This window comes from Salmo trutta, chromosome 39 (genome assembly GCF_901001165.1).
Source record: "Salmo trutta chromosome 39, fSalTru1.1, whole genome shotgun sequence".
Taxonomy (NCBI): Eukaryota; Metazoa; Chordata; class Actinopteri; order Salmoniformes; family Salmonidae; genus Salmo; species Salmo trutta.
In genome coordinates this window covers 2,764,547-2,785,831 of record NC_042995.1, presented here as the reverse complement: position 1 = coordinate 2,785,831, position 21,285 = coordinate 2,764,547, and the positions used below count along the sequence as shown (strand labels likewise).

General features: G+C 43.1%; 1 protein-coding gene across 3 annotated transcripts; it reads right to left on the bottom strand.

Annotated features, from left to right (window-relative positions):
- Positions 1–674: 674 nt before the first annotated feature.
- On the bottom strand, positions 675–20,445 carry LOC115179343 (calcitonin gene-related peptide type 1 receptor). 3 transcript variants are annotated; one of them, XM_029740772.1, is made up of 14 exons: positions 20,256–20,445; positions 14,278–14,351; positions 13,872–14,028; positions 13,340–13,450; positions 12,911–13,023; positions 12,718–12,809; positions 12,072–12,243; positions 4,728–4,881; positions 4,495–4,555; positions 4,297–4,363; positions 3,931–3,984; positions 3,688–3,852; positions 3,497–3,538; positions 675–3,361 (listed from the first exon to the last, which is right to left on the bottom strand). In XM_029740772.1, the coding sequence occupies exons 2-14, from the start codon at positions 14,326–14,328 to the stop codon at positions 3,131–3,133; spliced, it is 1,470 nt and encodes a 489-aa protein (XP_029596632.1). In that variant the 5' UTR covers positions 14,329–14,351; positions 20,256–20,445; the 3' UTR covers positions 675–3,130. The 3 variants fall into 3 exon arrangements, with proteins under 3 accessions (XP_029596632.1, XP_029596634.1, XP_029596633.1); XM_029740774.1 differs by having other exon boundaries at positions 12,117–12,243; positions 20,256–20,444; XM_029740773.1 differs by lacking the exon at positions 20,256–20,445 and adding an exon at positions 19,105–19,125.
- Positions 20,446–21,285: the final 840 nt, after the last annotated feature.

The window sequence follows — 21,285 nt, the reverse complement described above, 5'->3', positions numbered from 1 at the left end:
AGATGTTAAGATATGTTAACTGGGAGGTTATGCCTCAGGAAACTTAATCATTAAGTATTTTTCAAAGTAATCCCCAATTTGCTTTAAACAAAAAACAGATGTTTAGAGTTTAGATTTCCACAAACATTGATTAAACCATTACGGTTCATTTCAGCACTTTGGTGTTTTCCCGGCATGAATTGTTTGAAGATATTGAAGTTCCTACTGATGGAAATGACTTTTCTCTCCTGTATGCTTATAACGCTTGTATTAACTTGTAACAGCTTTCATACAGGGGATTCTAGATCACATATGAATCCAATGAATCAATAAAAATGGGAGTGTTTGTAGTGTAGCAATCAATACTAATTTCATGCAACAGCAAGATTTGTTCAAAGCCCAGATGATGATAAAACAGACCACACATGTTGTTTGAAGTGCTGAAATGACCATTGACTTCATTTAAGAGGAGAAGGATTTGAAGCCAGGCTACAAATGGCTTAGACCACACAGACAGTTTTGATACACTTCCACTATGGACCAACAGCTTGTCTAGGACTGTGTACTGTATACAGTAAGTCTGTCATCTGTGTGTATGTTAAAGAGTGAGTGTGTGTGTGTGTGTACACTGCGTACACCACGGCCCATCAGTGTTGGTTTCACAACTCAGTACAGAATACCACAGACCAGCAGTGTCAAAGCAACGTTTGTTAATGACCTATAATTGCATTACACTTCACAAACATTCAGTACAGCATTCCCCACAATCAAAATAATAAACAGTTTGGCACCTGTACAATGTCAACACTCAGCGCAAGGAAAAACATTCGATTCATAGAAGAACAGAGAAACATGCCTGAAGCGTTCCTAAGTAAAAGTCAGAATTGGGTGGAACACAAAACAGTTTGTTCTGAATTCTATATCCTATCCCTGACTACCAAAGACCAAATGAACATTACTCTGAGTTCAGACACCTTCCATAATTCATGTCAGACCCAGCCATCAGTTATCATGTATAATGAAAACAGAACTGCAGTTCTACAATATCAAGGTGTACAATACTACTACAAAGCTCATAAAAACAGCGCTGACAAAATCCACATGACATACCACAGTAGATAGGTAACTCATGGTTGATAGGTAACATAAACATAAATACCCTACAGACTCCTCCTTGAACATGTTGTATTTCTATATTGGCATATCCATAGACATACATATTGAAATATACAGGAAACACAAACACTTTGTCCTTCTCTCTCTCCCCGTCTCTCTCTCTCTCTCCGTCTCTTTCTCTCTCCCTCTCTCTCTCTCTCTCCCTGTCTCTCTGCCCCCCCCCTCTCTCTCTCGCTCTCTCTTACGCGCTCTCTCTCACTCTACATTAAGGTTCCACGTGTGAGCAGAATTCTCTCCAGCATTTGGATATGAAGCAACTTTATGAAAAAAAAATACTTACATACTTAAACAAGACTTACATACTTTCAACTATGACAGATAAAACTGAGGCAAAACCAAGGTCATTTTATGTGCCAGACATAAAATCCCACAGAGGGACTAAATCCTAGTCTAGACAGAAGGGAGAAGACCGCTGGGCAGGGAAATACATTGACAGGAAATGAACATTCTAATGGGTGGTCCATCTTGTACTACTGTAACATAGTTATAAATAAGTAGCCATCGATGACCATGCAAATTCAAACCACAGACAACAACACATGGTAACACATTCAATGCTAATTGTTGTAAAAGAAAACAATTGTAACTGTACACTGTATCAAAACATCCACTGTGACCTTTAGTTACTTGTCATAAAGAGAGCCATAAAGAGCCTGCCCATCTTAATACATAATCCAGTGCTTAAGGTCCATGTACATTAGGTTTCATTTGTCCTTTACAGAATGGAAGTAATTATATCACCAGTAGGCCCAACAAGTTAATTGCACTGTACTCCTCTTGGGTTAGAGGTTATTGTAGAGTCTCAGGCTCTTGGGTTAGAGGTTGTTGTAGAGTCTCAGGCTCTTGGGTTAGAGGTTGTTGTAGAGTCTCAGGCTCTTGGGTTAGAGGTTGTTGTAGAGTCTCAGGCTCTTGGGTTAGAGGTTGTTGTAGAGTCTCAGGTTCTTGGGTTAGAGGTTGTTGTAGAGTCTCAGGTTCTTGGGTTAGAGTTTGTTGTAGAGTCTCAGGCTCTTGGGTTAGAGGTTGTTGTAGAGTCTCAGGTTCTTGGGTTAGAGGTTGTTGTAGAGTCTCAGGTTCTTGGGTTAGAGGTTGTTGTAGAGTCTCAGGCTCTTGGGTTAGAGGTTGTTGTAGAGTCTCAGGCTCTTGGGTTAGAGGTTGTTGTAGAGTCTCAGATTCTTGGGTTAGAAGTTGTTGAGTCGTCTGGTTCTTGGGTTAGAGGTTGTTGTAGAGTCTCAGGCTCTTGGGTTAGAGGTTGTTGTAGAGTCTCAGGTTCTTGGGTTAGAGGTTGTTGTAGAGTCTCAGGCTCTTGGGTTAGAGGTTGTTGTAGAGTCTCAGGCTCTTGGGTTAGAGATTGTTGTAGAGTCTCAGGCTCTTGGGTTAGAGGTTGTTGTAGAGTCTCAGGTTCTTGGGTTAGAGGTTGTTGTAGAGTCTCAGGTTCTTGGGTTAGAGGTTGTTGTAGAGTCTCAGGTTCTTGGGTTAGAGGTTGTTGTAGAGTCTCAGGCTCTTGGGTTAGAGGTTGTTGTAGAGTCTCAGGTTCTTGGGTTAGGGGTTGTTGTACAGTCGCAGGCTCTTCAGTCCACAGGATGAAATGGAAATATTTATTCCTTACACTAAAACCCTTAAGGTAGTGTAGATAGTGTCCATTATTTACGCTAAAACCCTTAAGGTAGTGTAGGTAGTGTCCGTTCCTTTACACAGGTGTCTCTAGTTAAGTGCCTATTCAGTCCTCGTAAAGTTAAAGTGAATCAGTTGAAGGTATTTACCAGATCAAGAGGTTGAGTAGTGCTCCCTATAAACATTCATGTACTTTTTCACCATCATGCAATTGCTGTGAAGGCTACTGCCAAAAAGTTTGAGAAAATGTTCTAGAATATGGTGGAAAAAGAGTTCCAAATTGTCTGCAGCCATTTCAACTGAAAGTTGAACTGCCACTGTGTAACTGTACAGACCCAAGGCCCGCGACTTCCGACCTTCAGCCTCAGGCAAACGGGTTGTCCGACCGGAGTATGGTGGGTGTCACTGTCTCGATGTCGTGGTAGCTGTTCTTGCCGTTCATGTGTTCGGTGTGCCCGTCGATGCTGTAGCAGCGGTGCACCTCCGTCAGGGATGACGCCACGTATGAGGCTGAGCGGAAGACGTCTGCGTGGGCAAAGTTACTGCCAAACTGGATCCTCTGCTGGTTCCAGTGCCGTCGCAAAACACCTTGGACCTGGAAGAAAGAAAGTCCCATCGGACAAAGGTTGCTTCAGCGTTATACCTTATCAAAGTAATTATGGCCGCATCAACTCAGCTTTCTGATGAAGAGTTAGTTCAGAATTGACGTAATATCCCGCTGAAGTCTTACCTCCCCATTGAAGAAGCAGAAGATGGTGGCAACCAGGAGACCCTGAGGATAGAAAGAGGATATTTCAACACAAAGAAGATAACGCTAACCAGCTTGGGACACTACTCTAACTTAACCTCTAGAGTTGAGTTAGAAGTTCTAGAAGTTCTCTAGAGTTCTAGAAATGTGAGAATGTTCTAGGGTTGTCCTACCTGGTAGTGCATAAGGATGTTCATAATATAGTCGTAGATCTCCAAGGCGAAGCGTCCCTGGGGTTTGTAGGGGAACAAGACAAACTGGATGCCCAGGAGAGGGACCAGGATCAGGGTGGCTCTCACAGCCTTCATGTAGAGGCTAGATTCAGCCTGATGGGTCACCTAAAATACAATCCAACTTTATTAGTCCATTTGTTACAGCAAATAGGGGAAATTATCTTCTGCTTGTTGGTGGATTACCTTCAGCTTGGTGATGAGGACACGCACAATGTTCAACAGGAAGAACAGATTAACCTGGAGAGAGAGGGGGAGGGAGGGAGGGAGGGAGGGAGGGAGGGAGGGAGAAGGGGGGTAGGCGGGAGGGAGGGGGAGAAGAGACAGAGACAGATAGAAATTTTGGAAATAAGCCAATGTGTCCAATGAGTCCAGCCAGAGACCAGTACATTATGTCCAAAGTAAATGTACTTAAAATCCCACCCAGAGTATAAAGGAGACCTGAGGTTGATGACTGTTTTGTTTACAGTGATCACACAAGGAAAAGAACAGGGATGGTCATAAACGATAGTTATTGTACTTATTGGAATTGTGGCTTAAAGAAGGGCTCACCAGCAGGGCAGCACAGATGGGACCATGGATGATATAGAGCAGGGATGTGTTTGAGCTGATCCAACAACTGTAGAGGATAGAGGGAGATGCCAAGAGATATTTGACTCATGTGGACAACATGGCTTATCCATTAATTACTGTATGTCTGAGAATGGCATACTTATCAAAGACCAGAGAGAAAGTTATCAAAATACTTACTTATCATTGTAGTAGTAGCTTCGTGCTATTGCATGTATCAATGCAGGTATGAGGGGAAATCCTGGGAGATGATTCAATAATTGATTTTAATGGATGACATAATGGACAAACAACTGTAATTCAACATGAAATGAACCTCTAGAAACGTCCCTTAAAAAGGCAAACATTGTATAATCGTGCAATAGTTAGTTAATTGTTTCATTAGTTAATGGTTTCGGCGTAACTTGACGTACCCCATCCAAGCAGGTAGTACCACATGAGGTGTTGTTTCTCAGAGAACACGGCCACGACGATGAGTGTGTGCAGGTAGATGCCCTCACACAGCATCCAGAAGTAGTTACAGCCAAACAGGTACAGGTGGATAAACATGATCACCTTACAGCTCACCTGGTGGTGGTGGGGTAGCAGAACTGGTATTAGCTTGGAATATCCCCTGTCAGTGTCAACTAACAGTCTATGCTTGAGTAGACATTTTTGTCTACTGAGTTTGGAAATGCTTTGGTCATTATTTACATCCTAAGTTAATTCTGTTCTTGTGAAACAGGTTGGGACCTTTAATATATAAACCTTTAATATATTTACACCTTTAATATACACTACGGTTCAAAAGTTTGGGGTTACTTACAAGTACATTAGAGTGTCTAGTCTGTCCTCAACTGGCAGCTTCATTAAATAGTACCCGCGAAACACCAGTCTCAACTCCAACAGTGAAGAGGCGACTCCGGGATGCTGGCCTTCTAGGTAGAGTTGTGTTTTGCGGTACTATTTAATGAAGCTGCCAGTTGAGGACTTGTGAGGCGTCTGTTTCTCAAACTAGACACTAATGTACTTGTCCTCTTGTTCAGTTGTGCACCGGGGTCTCCCACTCCACTTTCTATTCTGGTTAGAGCCAGTTTGCGCTGTTCTGTGAAGAGAGTAGTACATACCGTTGTATCAGATCTTCAGTGTCTTGGCATTTTCTCGCATGGAATAGCCTTCATTTCTCAGAACAAGAATAGACTGACGAGTGTCAGAAGAAAGTGCTTCGTTTCTGGCCATTTTGAGCCTGTAATCGAACCTACAAAAGCTGATGCTCCAGATACTCAACTAGTCTAAAGAGGCCAGTTTTATTGCTTCTTTAATCAGAACAACAGTTTTCAGCTGTGCTAACATAATTGCAAAAGGGTTTTCTAATGATCAATTAGCCTTTTAAAATGATACATTTGGATTTGCTAACACAACGTGCCATTGGAACACAGGAGTGATGGTTGCTGAAAATGGGCCTCTGTACACCTATGTAGATATTCCATAAAAAATCTGCCGTTTCCAGCTACAATAGTCATTTACAACATTAACAATGTCTACACTGTATTTCCGATCAATTTGATATTAAGTTAATAGACAAAAAAAAGTGTTTTTCTTTCAAAAACAAGGACATTTCTAAGTGACCCCAAACGTTTGAACGGTAGAATATATACCTTTAATATATAAACCTTTAATATACAATGCTGACATGGTTGTACTAGTCCCTGGTTGTTAGTCATCATACTGACAGGGTTTGACTAGTCCCTGGTTGTTAGTCATTATACTGACAGGGTTGTACTGTCCTAGTCCCTGGTTGTTAGTCATCATACTGACAGGGTTGTACTAGTCCCTGGTTGTTAGTCATCATACTGACAGGGTTGTACTAGTCCCTGGTTGTTAGTCATCATACTGACAGGGTTGTACTAGTCCCTGGTTGTTAGTCATCATACTGACAGGGTTGTACTAGTCCCTGGTTGTTAGTCATCATACTCACAGGGTTGTAGTGGTCCCTGGTTGTTAGTCATCATACTGACAGGGTTGTACTAGTCCCTGGTTGTTAGTCATCATACTGACAAGGTTGTACTAGTCCCTGGTTGTTAGTCATCATACTGACAGGGTTGTACTGTCCTAGTCCCTGGTTGTTAGTCATCATACTGACAGGGTGGTACTAGTCCCTGGTTGTTAGTCATCATACTGACAGGGTTGTACTAGTCCCTGGTTGTTAGTCATCATACTGACAGGGTTGTACTAGTCCCTGGTTGTTAGTCATCATACTGACAGGGTTGTACTAGTCCCTGGTTGTTAGTCATCATACTGACAGGGTTGTACTGTCCTAGTCCCTGGTTGTTAGTCATCATACTGACAGGGTTGTATTAGTCCCTGGTTGTTAGTCATCATACTGACAGGGTTGCTCTGCACTAGTCCCTGGTTGTTTGTCATCATACTGACAGGGTTGTACTGTCCTAGTCCCTGGTTGTTATTCATCATACTGACATGGTTGTACTAGTCCCTGGTTGTTAGTCATCATACTGACAGGGTTGCTCTGCACTAGTACCTGGTTGTTAGTCATCATACTGACAGGGTTGTATTAGTCCCTGGTTGTTAGTCATCATACTGACAGGGTTGTACTAGTCCCTGGTTGTTAGTCATCATACTGACAGGGTTGTACTAGTCCCTGGTTGTTAGTCATCATACTGACAGGGTTGTACTAGTCCCTGGTTGTTAGTCATCATACTCACAGGGTTGTACTAGTCCCTGGTTGTTAGTCATCATACTGACAGGGTTGTACTAGTCCCTGGTTGTTAGTCATCATACTGACAGGGTTGTACTAGTCCCTGGTTGTTAGTCATCATACTGACAGGGTTGTACTAGTCCCTGGTTGTTAGTCATCATACTGACAGGGTGGTACTAGTCCCTGGTTGTTAGTCATCATACTGACAGGGTTGTACTAGTCCCTGGTTGTTAGTCATCATACTGACAGGGTTGTATTAGTCCCTGGTTCTTAGTCATCATACTGACAGGGTTGTAATAGTCCCTGGTTGTTAGTCATCATACTGACAGGGTTGTACTAGTCCCTGGTTGTTAGTCATCATACTCACAGGGTTGTACTAGTTCCTGGTTGTTAGTCATCATACTGACAGGGTTGTACTGTCCTAGTCCCTGGTTGTTAGTCATCATACTGACAGGGTTGTAATAGTCCCTGGTTGTTAGTCATCATACTGACAGGGTTGTACTAGTCCCTGGTTGTTAGTCATCATACTGACAGGGTTGTACCAGTTCCTGGTTGTTAGTCATCATACTGACAGGGTTGTACTAGTCCCTGGTTGTTAGTCATCATACTGACAGGGTTGTATTAGTCCCTGGTTGTTAGTCATCATACTGACAGGGTTTGACTAGTCCCTGGTTGTTAGTCATCATACTGACAGGGTTGTACTGTCCTAGTCCCTGGTTGTTAGTCATCACACTGACAGGGTTGTACTGGTCCCTGGTTGTTAGTCATCATACTGACAGGGTTGTACTAGTCCCTGGTTGTTAGTCATTATACTGACAGGGTTGTACCAGTTCCTGGTTGTTAGTCATCATACTGACAGGGTTGTACTGTCCTAGTCCCTGGTTGTTAGTCATCATACTGACAGGGTTGTACTAGTCCCTGGTTGTTAGTCATCATACTGACAGGGTTGTACTAGTCCCTGGTTATTAGTCATCATACTGACAGGGTTGTACTAGTCCCTGGTTGTTAGTCATCATACTGACAGGGTTGTACTGTCCTAGTCCCTGGTTGTTAGTCATCATACTGACAGGGTTGTATTAGTCCCTGGTTGTTAGTCATCATACTGACAGGGTTGTATTAGTCCCTGGTTGTTAGTCATCATACTGACAGGGTTGTAATAGTCCCTTGTTGTTATTCATCATACTGACAGGGTTGTACTAGTCCCTGGTTGTTAGTCATCATACTCACAGGGTTGTACTGTACTAGTCCCTGGTTGTTAGTCATCATACTGACAGGGTTGTACTAGTCCCTGGTTGTTAGTCATCATACTGACAGGGTTGTACTGTCCTAGTCCCTGGTTGTTAGTCATCATACTCACAGGGTTGTACTAGTCCCTGGTTGTTAGTCATGATACTGACAGGGTTGTACTGTCCTAGTCCCTGGTTGTTAGTCATCATACTGACAGGGTTGTACTAGTCCCTGGTTGTTAGTCATCCTACTGACAGGGTTGTATTAGTCCCTGGTTGTTAGTCATCATACTGACAGGGTTGTACTAGTCCCTGGTTGTTAGTCATCATACTGACAGGGTTGTACTAGTCCCTGGTTGTTAGTCATCATACTGACAGGGTTGTACTAGTCCCTGGTTGTTAGTCATCATACTGACAGGGTTGTACTAGTCCCTGGCTGTTAGTCATCATACTGACAGGGTTGTACTAGTCCCTGGTTGTTAGTCATCATACTCACAGGGTTGTACTAGTTCCTGGTTGTTAGTCATCATACTGACAGGGTTGTACTGTCCTAGTCCCTGGTTGTTAGTCATCATACTGACAGGGTTGTAATAGTCCCTGGTTGTTAGTCATCATACTGACAGGGTTGTACTAGTCCCTGGTTGTTAGTCATCATACTGACAGGGTTGTACCAGTTCCTGGTTGTTAGTCATCATACTGACAGGGTTGTACTAGTCCCTGGTTGTTAGTCATCATACTGACAGGGTTGTATTAGTCCCTGGTTGTTAGTCATCATACTGACAGGGTTTGACTAGTCCCTGGTTGTTAGTCATCATACTGACAGGGTTGTACTGTCCTAGTCCCTGGTTGTTAGTCATCACACTGACAGGGTTGTACTGGTCCCTGGTTGTTAGTCATCATACTGACAGGGTTGTACTAGTCCCTGGTTGTTAGTCATCATACTGACAGGGTTGTACCAGTTCCTGGTTGTTAGTCATCATACTGACAGGGTTGTACTGTCCTAGTCCCTGGTTGTTAGTCATCATACTGACAGGGTTGTACTAGTCCCTGGTTGTTAGTCATCATACTGACAGGGTTGTACTAGTCCCTGGTTATTAGTCATCATACTGACAGGGTTGTACTAGTCCCTGGTTGTTAGTCATCATACTGACAGGGTTGTACTGTCCTAGTCCCTGGTTGTTAGTCATCATACTGACAGGGTTGTATTAGTCCCTGGTTGTTAGTCATCATACTGACAGGGTTGTATTAGTCCCTGGTTGTTAGTCATCATACTGACAGGGTTGTAATAGTCCCTTGTTGTTAGTCATCATACTGACAGGGTTGTACTAGTCCCTGGTTGTTAGTCATCATACTCACAGGGTTGTACTGTACTAGTCCCTGGTTGTTAGTCATCATACTGACAGGGTTGTACTAGTCCCTGGTTGTTAGTCATCATACTGACAGGGTTGTACTGTCCTAGTCCCTGGTTGTTAGTCATCATACTCACAGGGTTGTACTAGTCCCTGGTTGTTAGTCATGATACTGACAGGGTTGTACTGTCCTAGTCCCTGGTTGTTAGTCATCATACTGACAGGGTTGTACTAGTCCCTGGTTGTTAGTCATCCTACTGACAGGGTTGTATTAGTCCCTGGTTGTTAGTCATCATACTGAAAGGGTTGTACTAGTCCCTGGTTGTTAGTCATCATACTGACAGGGTTGTACTAGTCCCTGGTTGTTAGTCATCATACTGACAGGGTTGTTCTAGTCCCTGGTTGTTAGTCATCATACTGACAGGGGTGTACTAGTCCCTGGCTGTTAGTCATCATACTGACAGGGTTGTACTAGTCCCTGGTTGTTAGTCATCATACTGACAGGGTTGTACTAGTCCCTGGTTGTTAGTCATCATACTGACAGGGTTGTACTGTACTAGTCCCTGGTTGTTAGTCATCATACTGACAGGGTTGTACTAGTCCCTGGTTGTTAGTCATCATACTGACAGGGTTGTACTAGTCCCTGGTTGTTAGTCATCATACTGACAGGGTTGTACTAGTCCCTGGTTGTTAGTCATCATACTGACAGGGTTGTACTAGTCCCTGGTTGTTAGTCATCATACTCACAGGGTTGTACTGTACTAGTCCCTGGTTGTTAGTCATCATACTGACAGGGTTGTACTAGTCCCTGGTTGTTAGTCATCATACTGACAGGGTTGTATTAGTCCCTGGTTGTTAGTCATCATACTGACAGGGTTGTACTAGTCCCTGGTTGTTAGTCATCATACTGACAGGGTTGTACTAGTCCCTGGTTGTTAGTCATCATACTGACAGGGTTGTTCTAGTCCCTGGTTGTTAGTCATCATACTGACAGGGTTGTACTAGTCCCTGGCTGTTAGTCATCATACTGACAGGGTTGTACTAGTCCCTGGTTGTTAGTCATCATACTGACAGGTTTGTAATAGTCCCTGGTTGTTAGTCATCATACTGACAGGGTTGTACTAGTCCCTGGTTGTTAGTCATCATACTGACAGGGTTGTACTAGTCCCTGGTTGTTAGTCATCATACTGACAGGGTTGTACTAGTCCCTGGTTGTTAGTCATCATACTGACAGGGTTGTAATAGTCCCTGGTTGTTAGTCATCATACTGACAGGGTTGTACTAGTCCCTGGTTGTTAGTCATCATACTGACAGGGTTGTACTAGTCCCTGGTTGTTAGTCATCATACTGACAGGGTTGTACTGTACTAGTCCCTGGTTGTTAGTCATCATACTGACAGGGTTGTACTAGTCCCTGGTTGTTAGTCATCATACTGACAGGGTTGTACTGTACTAGTCCCTGGTTGTTAGTCATCATACTGACAGGGTTGTACTAGTCCCTGGTTGTTAGTCATCATACTGACAGGGTTGTACTAGTCCCTGGTTGTTAGTCATCATACTGACAGGGTTGTATTAGTCCCTGGTTGTTAGTCATCATACTGACAGGGTTGTACTAGTCCCTGGTTGTTAGTCATCATACTGACAGGGTTGTACTAGTCCCTGGTTGTTAGTCATCATACTGACAGGGTTGTACTAGTCCCTGGTTGTTAGTCATCATACTGACAGGGTTGTACTGTACTAGTCCCTGGTTGTTAGTCATCATACTGACAGGGTTGTACTAATCCCTGGTTGTTAGTCATCATACTGACAGGGTTGTACTGTACTAGTCCCTGGTTGTTAGTCATCATACTGACATGGTTGTACTAGTCCCTGGTTGTTAGTCATCATACTGACAGGGTTGTACTAGTCCCTGGTTGTTAGTCATCATACTGACAGGGTTGTATTAGTCCCTGGTTGTTAGTCATCATACTGACAGGGTTGTACTAGTCCCTGGTTGTTAGTCATCATACTGACAGGGTTGTACTGTACTAGTCCCTGGTTGTTAGTCATCATACTGACAGGGTTGTACTGTACTAGTCCCTGGTTGTTAGTCATCATACTGACAGGGCTGTACTGTCCTAGTCCCTGGTTGTTAGTCATCATACTGACAGGGTTGTACTAGTCCCTGGTTGTTAGTCATCATACTGACAGGGTTGTACTGTACTAGTCCCTGGTTGTTAGTCATCATACTGACAGGGTTGTACTAGTCCCTGGTTGTTAGTCATCATACTGACAGGGTTGTACTGTCCTAGTCCCTGGTTGTTAGTCATCATACTGACAGGGTTGTACTAGTCCCTGGTTGTTAGTCATCATACTGACAGGGTTGTACTGTCCTAGTCCCTGGTTGTTAGTCATCATACTGACAGGGTTGTACTGTCCTAGTCCCTGGTTGTTAGTCATCATACTCACAGGGTTGTACTAGTCCCTGGTTGTTAGTCATCATACTCACAGGGTTGCTCTGCACTAGTCCTTGGTTGTTAGTCATCATACTCACAGGGTTGCTCTGCACTAGTCCCTGGTTGTTAGCCACCGCTGTGAACCAGATGATGGTGATGACTGAGTTCAACACAAACGAAAAGAATAGGTTTTTGTGGAGCGTTATCCTCTGGCAGCTTAGACTCCTGGTAGGGAAAGAAAGAAAGAAAATATCCTTATGTTGAATGGACAACAATGGAAGGGGATCAATGTAGTATCTTTATCGAGTTAAACTCCCTACAAGTCCTTATAAATACATTCTCCCAACATAATTTATCACGCTGTTGTTGTTAATGGCTCCTTATGAGTAGGTCAGTATGAATTCATTTTTCCTCCTTCTTTCCATATAAAATAATTAAATTATGAATTAAATTAAATGTATATATATTGATATATAATTTAAAACACTAGTGGGGAATGCTCTAAGTGAAGATTGTGTTGGTTTTTTATGATCATGTTTTGTAATTTTGTATTTTATTGGGTTTTGTGTTGATATGAGTGTTTATATTGTGCAGGGCTCATTTGAAAAAGCCACTTGGTCTCAATATGACACCATGTTAAAATAAAGGTAAATAAAATATAAAACAGTAGCATAGTTATGGGCTAACAGAGTGACTTACTTGAAATGGAAAAATATTCCCAATGAGAAGAACAATGATGTTAGCGACAGTCCATGTCCAATCAGAACCAGGTAGTAGAGATTCATCGCTGTCTGAGAAGGAATACACCATGTCAACCTAACATGCATTACAATATAATATCCACAACAATATAACTACATTAAAAAGCTTATCAAAAGGTCACTTTTCTTACCACTCTTCCTGCGCTGGTGTATGCCGTACATTTGGTGTAGTTTGTCCATGTCCTGTTGCTCTCCGGGTGTAGAAACCAATTACCCGTTTCACTGCACACTTTGGATGCCATTTCTGGTGATTAGAAACAGAAGGTGAGTGGTGTAGTGCATCAACCAACGTGAGTCAACAGAAGAGTGGATAGGTGTGACACTTGCTCATCTCAGCAATCAACACAGCATTAATTCAAAAAGAACGATATCCATTCATGAGAATAACTTTCATCCCTTTATCCATACCAAAATAAACGTTGAAAACAGCAAAGGACATTTCTCTAAAAGCCTAACACAGAATAGCCAGGCTGACTCGTACATTACCTCATACAGTCATACAATAATCTCTGTTCAATGTCGTTGGGTTGGAGAGACCAGCCAGGGTGCAAAATACAGACCTGCTGTGTCAAAGTCTTGGAAGTAGTCTGGACAGTGTTGGTTTGTAGTGAAGCCTGCCTCTGTGTCCTCCCAGCACAGCCAGCCATCCCACGTCCTGTTACAAACTGGCCCTGAGTGAAGGGACACAACAACACATGCAGTTTAAAGGGATACTTCGGGATTTTGGCAATGAGCATGCTAGCAGATACCCATAGTCATCGCGCTAACGCTAGTTAGCATTGGCTCGCGAAACTACCTCTGACTTCCTTCATACTGCTCACATAATAAAGGTATCCACAAGTTAATCTGACTCTAGGGAAATAGATTTAGCAAAAATCCGGAAGTATCCCTTTAAGCATAGGTCAGTTCCTTAGAAGGTGATATTCACTGGGGTTAGGACCATTTCAGTTAAGACTGAAGATTGTTTTAAATTCAAATTGAATATGCTAAGAGTAAATTGAAATGCTCTACCATGCAAATCATGAGATTGAAATTGAACAAATGAGCTACCCCATTACAACCTGCACCACACCACCCGTAAGGGACCCTTACCTATTTTGTTGTGTTTGTCGTTTTTCATGATCTTCTGATAGCACTCAAACTGAGCAGTGACTATGGTGTTCCTGGTGACACCGATGTCGTGGTAGACGTTCTGGGTATGCTGCTGCTGCTGGGAGTCATTCCCCTCAGGGATTGCCAACACACACAGCTGAGAAAAAAATGGCTAATACTCAGAGGAAACGATACACTCACGGACAGCTAAGGAGATGATCATAGAGTATTTTAGCGTATCAAACCAAATAAAGAGAGTGTGGATTTGAGAGTTAAATATGAGTTCTGATCATGTTTTAACGACTTTCAAGAGGAACCATATTCCCTCTGCATGCCACAGTGAGTTTATAAAAGGCATATCGAGGACAAAGGGTAAATGACTTCACAACTTGGGTGAGTATATTACCTCAGTGACAGAACACAGCAACAGAAGTGAGAATATGCCGTTAGCATCCATCCTGGCTCTGCTGTCAACGGGTCCTGGAGGAGAGATAAAGACAGGTCAGCAGGTCTGTGAACGGTAGATGGGGTTTTACTGAGAGGAAAATTTGACCTCCAGCCAAGCGAACTGCTATTTATGGCTCAGAGCCAAGACTGCTTGCAATAATCACCCTATCGGTCTCAGAGAGAGGGAGAAAGTACTGCAGAAACAGGGGGAAGAGGGAGAAAGTACTGCAGAAACAGGGAGAAGAGGGAGAAAGTACTGCAGAAAGAGGGGGAAGAGGGAGAAAGTACTGCAGAAACAGGGGGAAGAGGGAGAAAGTACTGCAGAAACAGGGGGAAGAGGGAGAAAGTACTGCAGAAACAGGGGGAAGAGGGAGAAAGTACTGCAGAAACAGGGGGAAGAGGGAGAAAGTACTGCAGAAACAGGGGGAAGAGGGAGAAAGTACTGCAGAAACAGGGAGAAGAGGGAGAAAGTACTGCAGAAACAGGGAGAAGAGGGAGAAAGTACTGCAGAAAGAGGGGGAAGAGGGAGAAAGTACTGCAGAAACAGGGGGAAGAGGGAGAAAGTACTGCAGAAAGAACCAGGGGGGAAGAGGGAGAAGAAGAGAAGACTGCAGAAAACAGGGGGAGAGGGAGAAAGTACTGCAGAAACCGGGGGAAGAGGGAGAAAGTACTGCAAGAAACAGGGGAAGAGGGAGAGAAGTACTGCAGAAACAGGGGGAGAAGAGGGAGAAGAAAGTACTGCAGAAACAGGGAGAAGGGGAGAGAAAGTACTGCAGAAACAGGGAGAAGAGGGAGAAAGTACTGCCAGAAAACAGGGAAGAAGGAGAAGGGGAAGGACAGTACTAGCAGAATACAGAGGGGAAGAGGGAGAAGAGTACTGCAGGAAGAAACAGGGAGAGAGAAGAGGGAGAAAGTACTGCAGAACAGGAGAAGAGGGAGAAAAGTACTGCAGAAACAGGGAGAAGAGGAGAAGAAGTACTGCAGAAACAGGGGGAAGAGGGAGAAAGTACTGCAGAAACAGGGGGAAGAGGGAGAAAGTACTGCAGAAACAGGGGGAAGAGGGAGAAAGTACTGCAGAAACAGGGAGAAGAGGGAGAAAGTACTGCAGAAACAGGGAGAAGAGGGAGAAAGTCCTGCAGAAACAGGGGAAGAGGGAGAAAGTACTGCAGAAACAGGGGGAAGAGGGAGAAAGTACTGCAGAAACAGGGGGAAGAGGGAGAAAGTACTGCAGAAACAGGGGAAGAGGGAGAAAGTACTGCAGAAACAGGGGGAAGAGGGAGAAAGTACTGCAGAAACAGGGAGAAGAGGGAGAAAGTACTGCAGAAACAGGGAGAAGAGGGAGAAAGTACTGCAGAAACAGGGAGAAGAGGGAGAAAGTACTGCAGAAACAGGGGAAGAGGGAGAAAGTACTGCAGAAACAGGGGGAAGAGGGAGAAAGTACTGCAGAAACAGGGGGAAGAGGGAGAAAGTACTGCAGAAAAACAGGGAGAAGAGGGAGAAAGTACTGCAGAAACAGGGGAAGAGGGAGAAAGTACTGCAGAAACAGGGGGAAGAGGGAGAAAGTACTGCAGAAACAGGGAGAAGAGGGAGAGAGTTCACAGTCATAATAATACACTAAACAAGGTTTATTCAAGAAAACCTTTATAGATTGATCTAGATTAACCATTCATATGATTGAATGCTATGTCACTCATATGATAAATTAATTACATTATTATCAATGACAGTGTCACTTATATGAATGTTATGTCCAGGGGCGCAACTTTCACTGGGGACAAGCGGGACATGCCCCCCACACATTCTGAAATTGCCTTTTTGTCCCCCCAGTTTTATCATTGGAATGTGATACAAAACGAGGCAACGCTCTGCTTTAGGCCCATTCGGAAAAAAAATATTCATGCCCCCCCCACTTCTAAAGCCAAAGTTGCGCCCCTGGTTATGTCACCCCTGACATAGCCAACTACCCTATCACATCCATGTCAGTAAACAAATCGTCTGAGTCTATTTCAAAACACACTTGTTTTGGTTTGAAAGCATTAAAGAGACACGTGTTGATGTGATGTGATGGGATGAAGCCATCAATCACACAGAACTGAACCCAGAACCGGCCTCTTTGGTCCTTTCCTCAATAATAAAACACACATGGAGGTGCAGCCCAATGGCACCTGTGAAGGGAACGGCACCAACTGACAAATATACTACCCGTAAAACTAAGATACCGTACATAGCGAGTAGTGGGTAATATAAATCTGTCCATCACATACATTCAGGTCCATAACTATTCGGACATTGACCAAGTTATTATTATTTTAACTGTCAACCACAGTTGAAATTAATTAATGAATATGAGCTGAAAGTGCAGACTTTCAGCTTTAATTTGAGGGTATTTACATCCAAATCGGGTGAACGGTGTAGGAATTACAGTACTTTTTATATGTGGTCCCCCCTTTTTAAGGGACCAAAAGTAATTGGAAAATTGGCTGTTCAGCTGTTCCATGGCAAGCCTTGTGTTATTCCCTCATTAGTTCATTTATAAGTAATCAGATAAAAGATCTAGAGTTGATTTCAAGTGTGGCATTTGCATTTGGAATCTGTTGCTGTTAACCCTCAATATGAAGTCCAAAGAGCTGTCACTGCCAGTGAAGCAAGCCATCATTAGGCTGACAAATCAAAACAAACCCATCAGAGAGATAGCAAAAACATTAGGAGTGGCCAAATCAACTATTTGGTACATTCTGAAAGAAAGAACACACTGGTGAGCTCAGGAACACCAAAAGGCCCGGAAGATCACGGAAAACAACTGTGGTGGATGACAGAATAGTTATTTCCCTGGTGAAGAAAAACCACTTCACAACAGTTGGCCAGATCAAGAACACCATCCAGGAGGTAGGCGTATCTGGGTCAAAGATATTATTCAAGAGAAAACTTCACCAGAGTAAATACAGATGGTTTAGCACAAGATGTAAACCACTGGCAAGCCTCAAAAACAGGAAGACCAGATTAGAGTTTGCCAAATAACATCTAAGAAAACCTGTACAGTTCTGGAACAACATCCTATGGACAGATGAGACAAATATCAACTTGTACCAGAATGATGGGAAGAGAAGAGTATGGAGAAGGGAAGGAACTGCTCATGATCCGAAGCATACCACCTCATCTGTGAAGCATGGTGGAGGTAGTGTTATGGCCATATATGGCTGCCAATGGAATTGGTTCCCTTGTATTCAGATTCAGCCAAATGCTTCAAAACTCATTGGACGGTGCTTCACAGTGCAGATGGACAATGACCCGAAGCATACTGTGAAAGCAACCCAATGCTTTTTTAAGGCAAAGAAGTGGAATGTTCTGCAATGGCCAAGACAATCACCTGATCTGAATCCAATTGAGCATGCACTTCCCTTGCTGAAGGCAAAGCTGAAGGCAAAACGCCCCAAGAACAAGCAGGAAGTGAAGACAGCTGCAGTAAAGGCCTGGCAGAGCATCACCAGGGAAGAAATTTGTAAGTCGCTCTGGATAAGAGCGTCTGCTAAATGACTTAAATGTAAATGTAAATGTAAACCCAGCATCTGGTGATGTCTGTGGGTTACAGACTTCAGGCAGTCATTGACTGCAAAGGATTTGCAACCAAGTATTAAAACTCACAATTTAATTTATGATTATGTTAGTTTGTCCAATTACTTTTGAGCCCCTAAAATTGGGGGGACCACATATAAAAAGTGCTGTAATTCCTACACCGTTCACCCGATTTGGATGTAAATACCCTCAAATTAAAGCTGAAAGTCTGCACTTTCAGCTCATATTCCTTATTTAATTTCAATTTAATTTATTTTCAACTCCAATATGCTGTGTTTCCTTTCAAATCCATTGTGGTGGCGTACGGAGCCAAAATGATAATAACTTGGTCAATGTCCAAGTATTTATGGACCTGAATGTAAATCCACAGGGATCTCGGCTACTCAAACTCCCACCGCTGGATATTAATGCATTAGCTATCTTTTTCTAAAACAAAAACAGAGCTAGCGACGGTCGTTCCCCAAACATGCAGCGTCAGGTTTAAACCCTCAGCTTGGCAATAAGACAAGAGCACTTCTCTTCTCTGAAGCCAAGCAGAATAACAGCAGGCCCAACCATGATAACCTTGTGCCCTTCCTGAAGCACCAGGGAGGAACAGCAGGGAGGAACAGCAGGGAGGGGCCTGAGAGACATGTCAGGGTTTCCTCTCCAAGCTTTCCTGGGTCATAACATGAAGGGTTGAGTCGGCCAACACTCCCAAAGGTTCCACAGTACCAAATGAATGGAATTCATGAGGGGGTGAGGAGAGAGAGTTTGTGAGAGCGCTTGGCAGAACCAAGAAAACATGGAGGTATTTACCCCCCTGCCATCCTCTCTCTCTCCTTCTCCTCTCCCTGTCTCTCTCTATCCCTCTCTCTCTTTCTCCCCCCTCTCTTTCTCACTTTCCTGCAGTAGCCCCATCCCAGCCCTCCTAAATCAGGAAGCACTTGTCAACCCTCTGACAGTTTGTTTAACTTATGTCCTTCCCCAACACACCCCTGGAAATGTACCCTATTCTTTCCACTGTCCAAAACCCTAGACAACACACAGTGCTTTCTCTCTTCAAGGGGCACATTCAGGGGCACCAAGCCCATTCCACTGTGTAGCTAGGACACCTGAAGATGAAAGTGTTGTTGCACATGTTTTGTTACAGCATGCCCTGCAACCAGTGCTTGACTTGGACTGAAATAGGTGTCTGTACTGTATATATTTAGATGCAGGAGCTCCACAATACCTTTGAGCTAATATTCTATATGAAGAAAAGGAGCTCAAGCAGTAGAAACGTTGAGGTGCCGGTACTCAGCTCCAGAGAGCTCAAGCACCGCCTGCATCTGTATAGTGTATTGAAATAAGATAAAGCTTTTGTCAGTGTGTGTGTGTGTGTACTCTCACATCTCATCTCGTTGGAATGGAATCTTTTCACATCAATGAATTGCAGCAAAACCAATCACCAATGGGGTGTACATTTGACATGGTGCTGCTTCTGAAGTCAGAACCAAAGCCTTCTATCAATCTGTTTAGACTGACCATGGTGCTTTTGTAACCACGTAACCATGGTAATGAGACGTTTGCCAGCAGACATCTGCAGTCCAGACTATTTCTGTTAGTCTGCAGTCCAGACTATTTCATAACAGGCAGTGTGAGCCATTCAGCAGGCATCAAGAAGTGGCTTCCAGACATACTCCAAACTGTCTGAATCTCCATGACAACAGCTAGTGAAGGTTCTATTATCCTGAGAAGGACCAATGTCATCATAGAACTCAGTGGAGCTGCGCAACCAGCCAATATGTGGCATTGTAATGCTCAAGACAAAGAACATTAAACTTACAAGATGACAAGTTGGTAGAAAAACGATGAAACTTCAATAGTATCCCCTTGTGTGTGAAGGATATAGCCGTTGATATGTGTTATTTCCTTTGTTCATATTGTCGTGTACGCTTGTCTCCCTGCCTTTCGTGAAGTTTTCTTTCTAGAAGTGCATATAATCCTGCCGTGGCATCACACCATGGCCAGCCCTATCTATCTAAACCATATTATCCCTTAACATTTCATCATCTTCAAACTCCCTCTTACATAAAAATGGAGGTAACAACAACAACAGCAACAGCAACAGGGTGGGAGTGGACGTAAACCGAGATGTTTAAACAACTGTTCTTCAGAGGGAACTCTGCATGGTTGATCAAGCTTTATTAGCTCTTGACCCAATCTTAACAATCAACAATATACTATCACTTTATTATCATTAGGCCTATTTGTGTAGACATTTTTATTCTGATACTCCTTGATAGCCAACCCAAACCCAATCAGAACCAATTTCAGAAAGAGACCAGAAATTATTCAAATCTGCCATTCTGCTGGACTGGAATTCATTAAAATGTGTCTTACCTTCAGAGAAACGTAGCCTTGAAATGAAAAGAAAATATCAAATTCTGCTTTTCCCGACCCTTTTTCCAGAGCGCTAATAGTCCCGTTGTCCGTTCACTGATGGTTCAATCCAGTGTGCTCTACCGTAACCGCGAGGAGAGGAGCTCGAGCTGTCAAATTGAAATTGATCCACTACAGTGGCATCCTGTGACATCATCACAAACCGCCGCTTCCTTCCGAGGGTCTCATCCCCTTTTGGACTGCTGATGTCAGAATGCCCTCAGTCTGGCTCTGATTTAGACTATTTTACATCTCTATATTCGTTGGGAGTGTCACATTTCGACTACAATTGAATTAGGCTCACCGACATTTTCCAAATTTGATAGGCCTATACACATTTTTTAAATGATCAAATAAGTTAAAACTTCTAAAGTATATATAGTTTAATGTAACCTAAAGTATATACTTTACTTACTTGATCCATCTACCCATTTCTTTGACCAAAAAGAAGCGCACACTTTCTCACCTTGCTTAAAGTCCAATACTGCCTCTCTGTGGGGTAAACATGGAACGGCAAGGGACACAAACACGCACATACTGTACAGACACTCTTAATAACGCACACATTATTTTGTTGTTGTATTGTTTGTATTTTATTTTGTATTTATATATCGTTGTATTTAACATTTGTGTGATGGGTTTTTAAATGTATTGAATATTTTACCCCTGGAGGAGTAGCTGCTGCTTCTGCAAAAGATTATGGGGATCCAAATAAACAAACAAACAAGTTGAGCCACATTATTTGACTTCCATGTTTCTCTCTGAACGTTCAATAGTGTTGCATCCTCCTGAACAAACCCCAGGTTTAGAATCCTAATTATAAACTGGGTTGTTCGAGCCCTGAATGCTGATTGGCTGACAGCCGTGGTATATCAGACCGTATACCACGGGTATGACAAAATATTTATTTTTACTGCTCTAATTACGTTGGCAACCAGTTTCTAATAGCAATTAAGGCACCTCAGGGGTTTGTGGTATATGGCAAATGGCT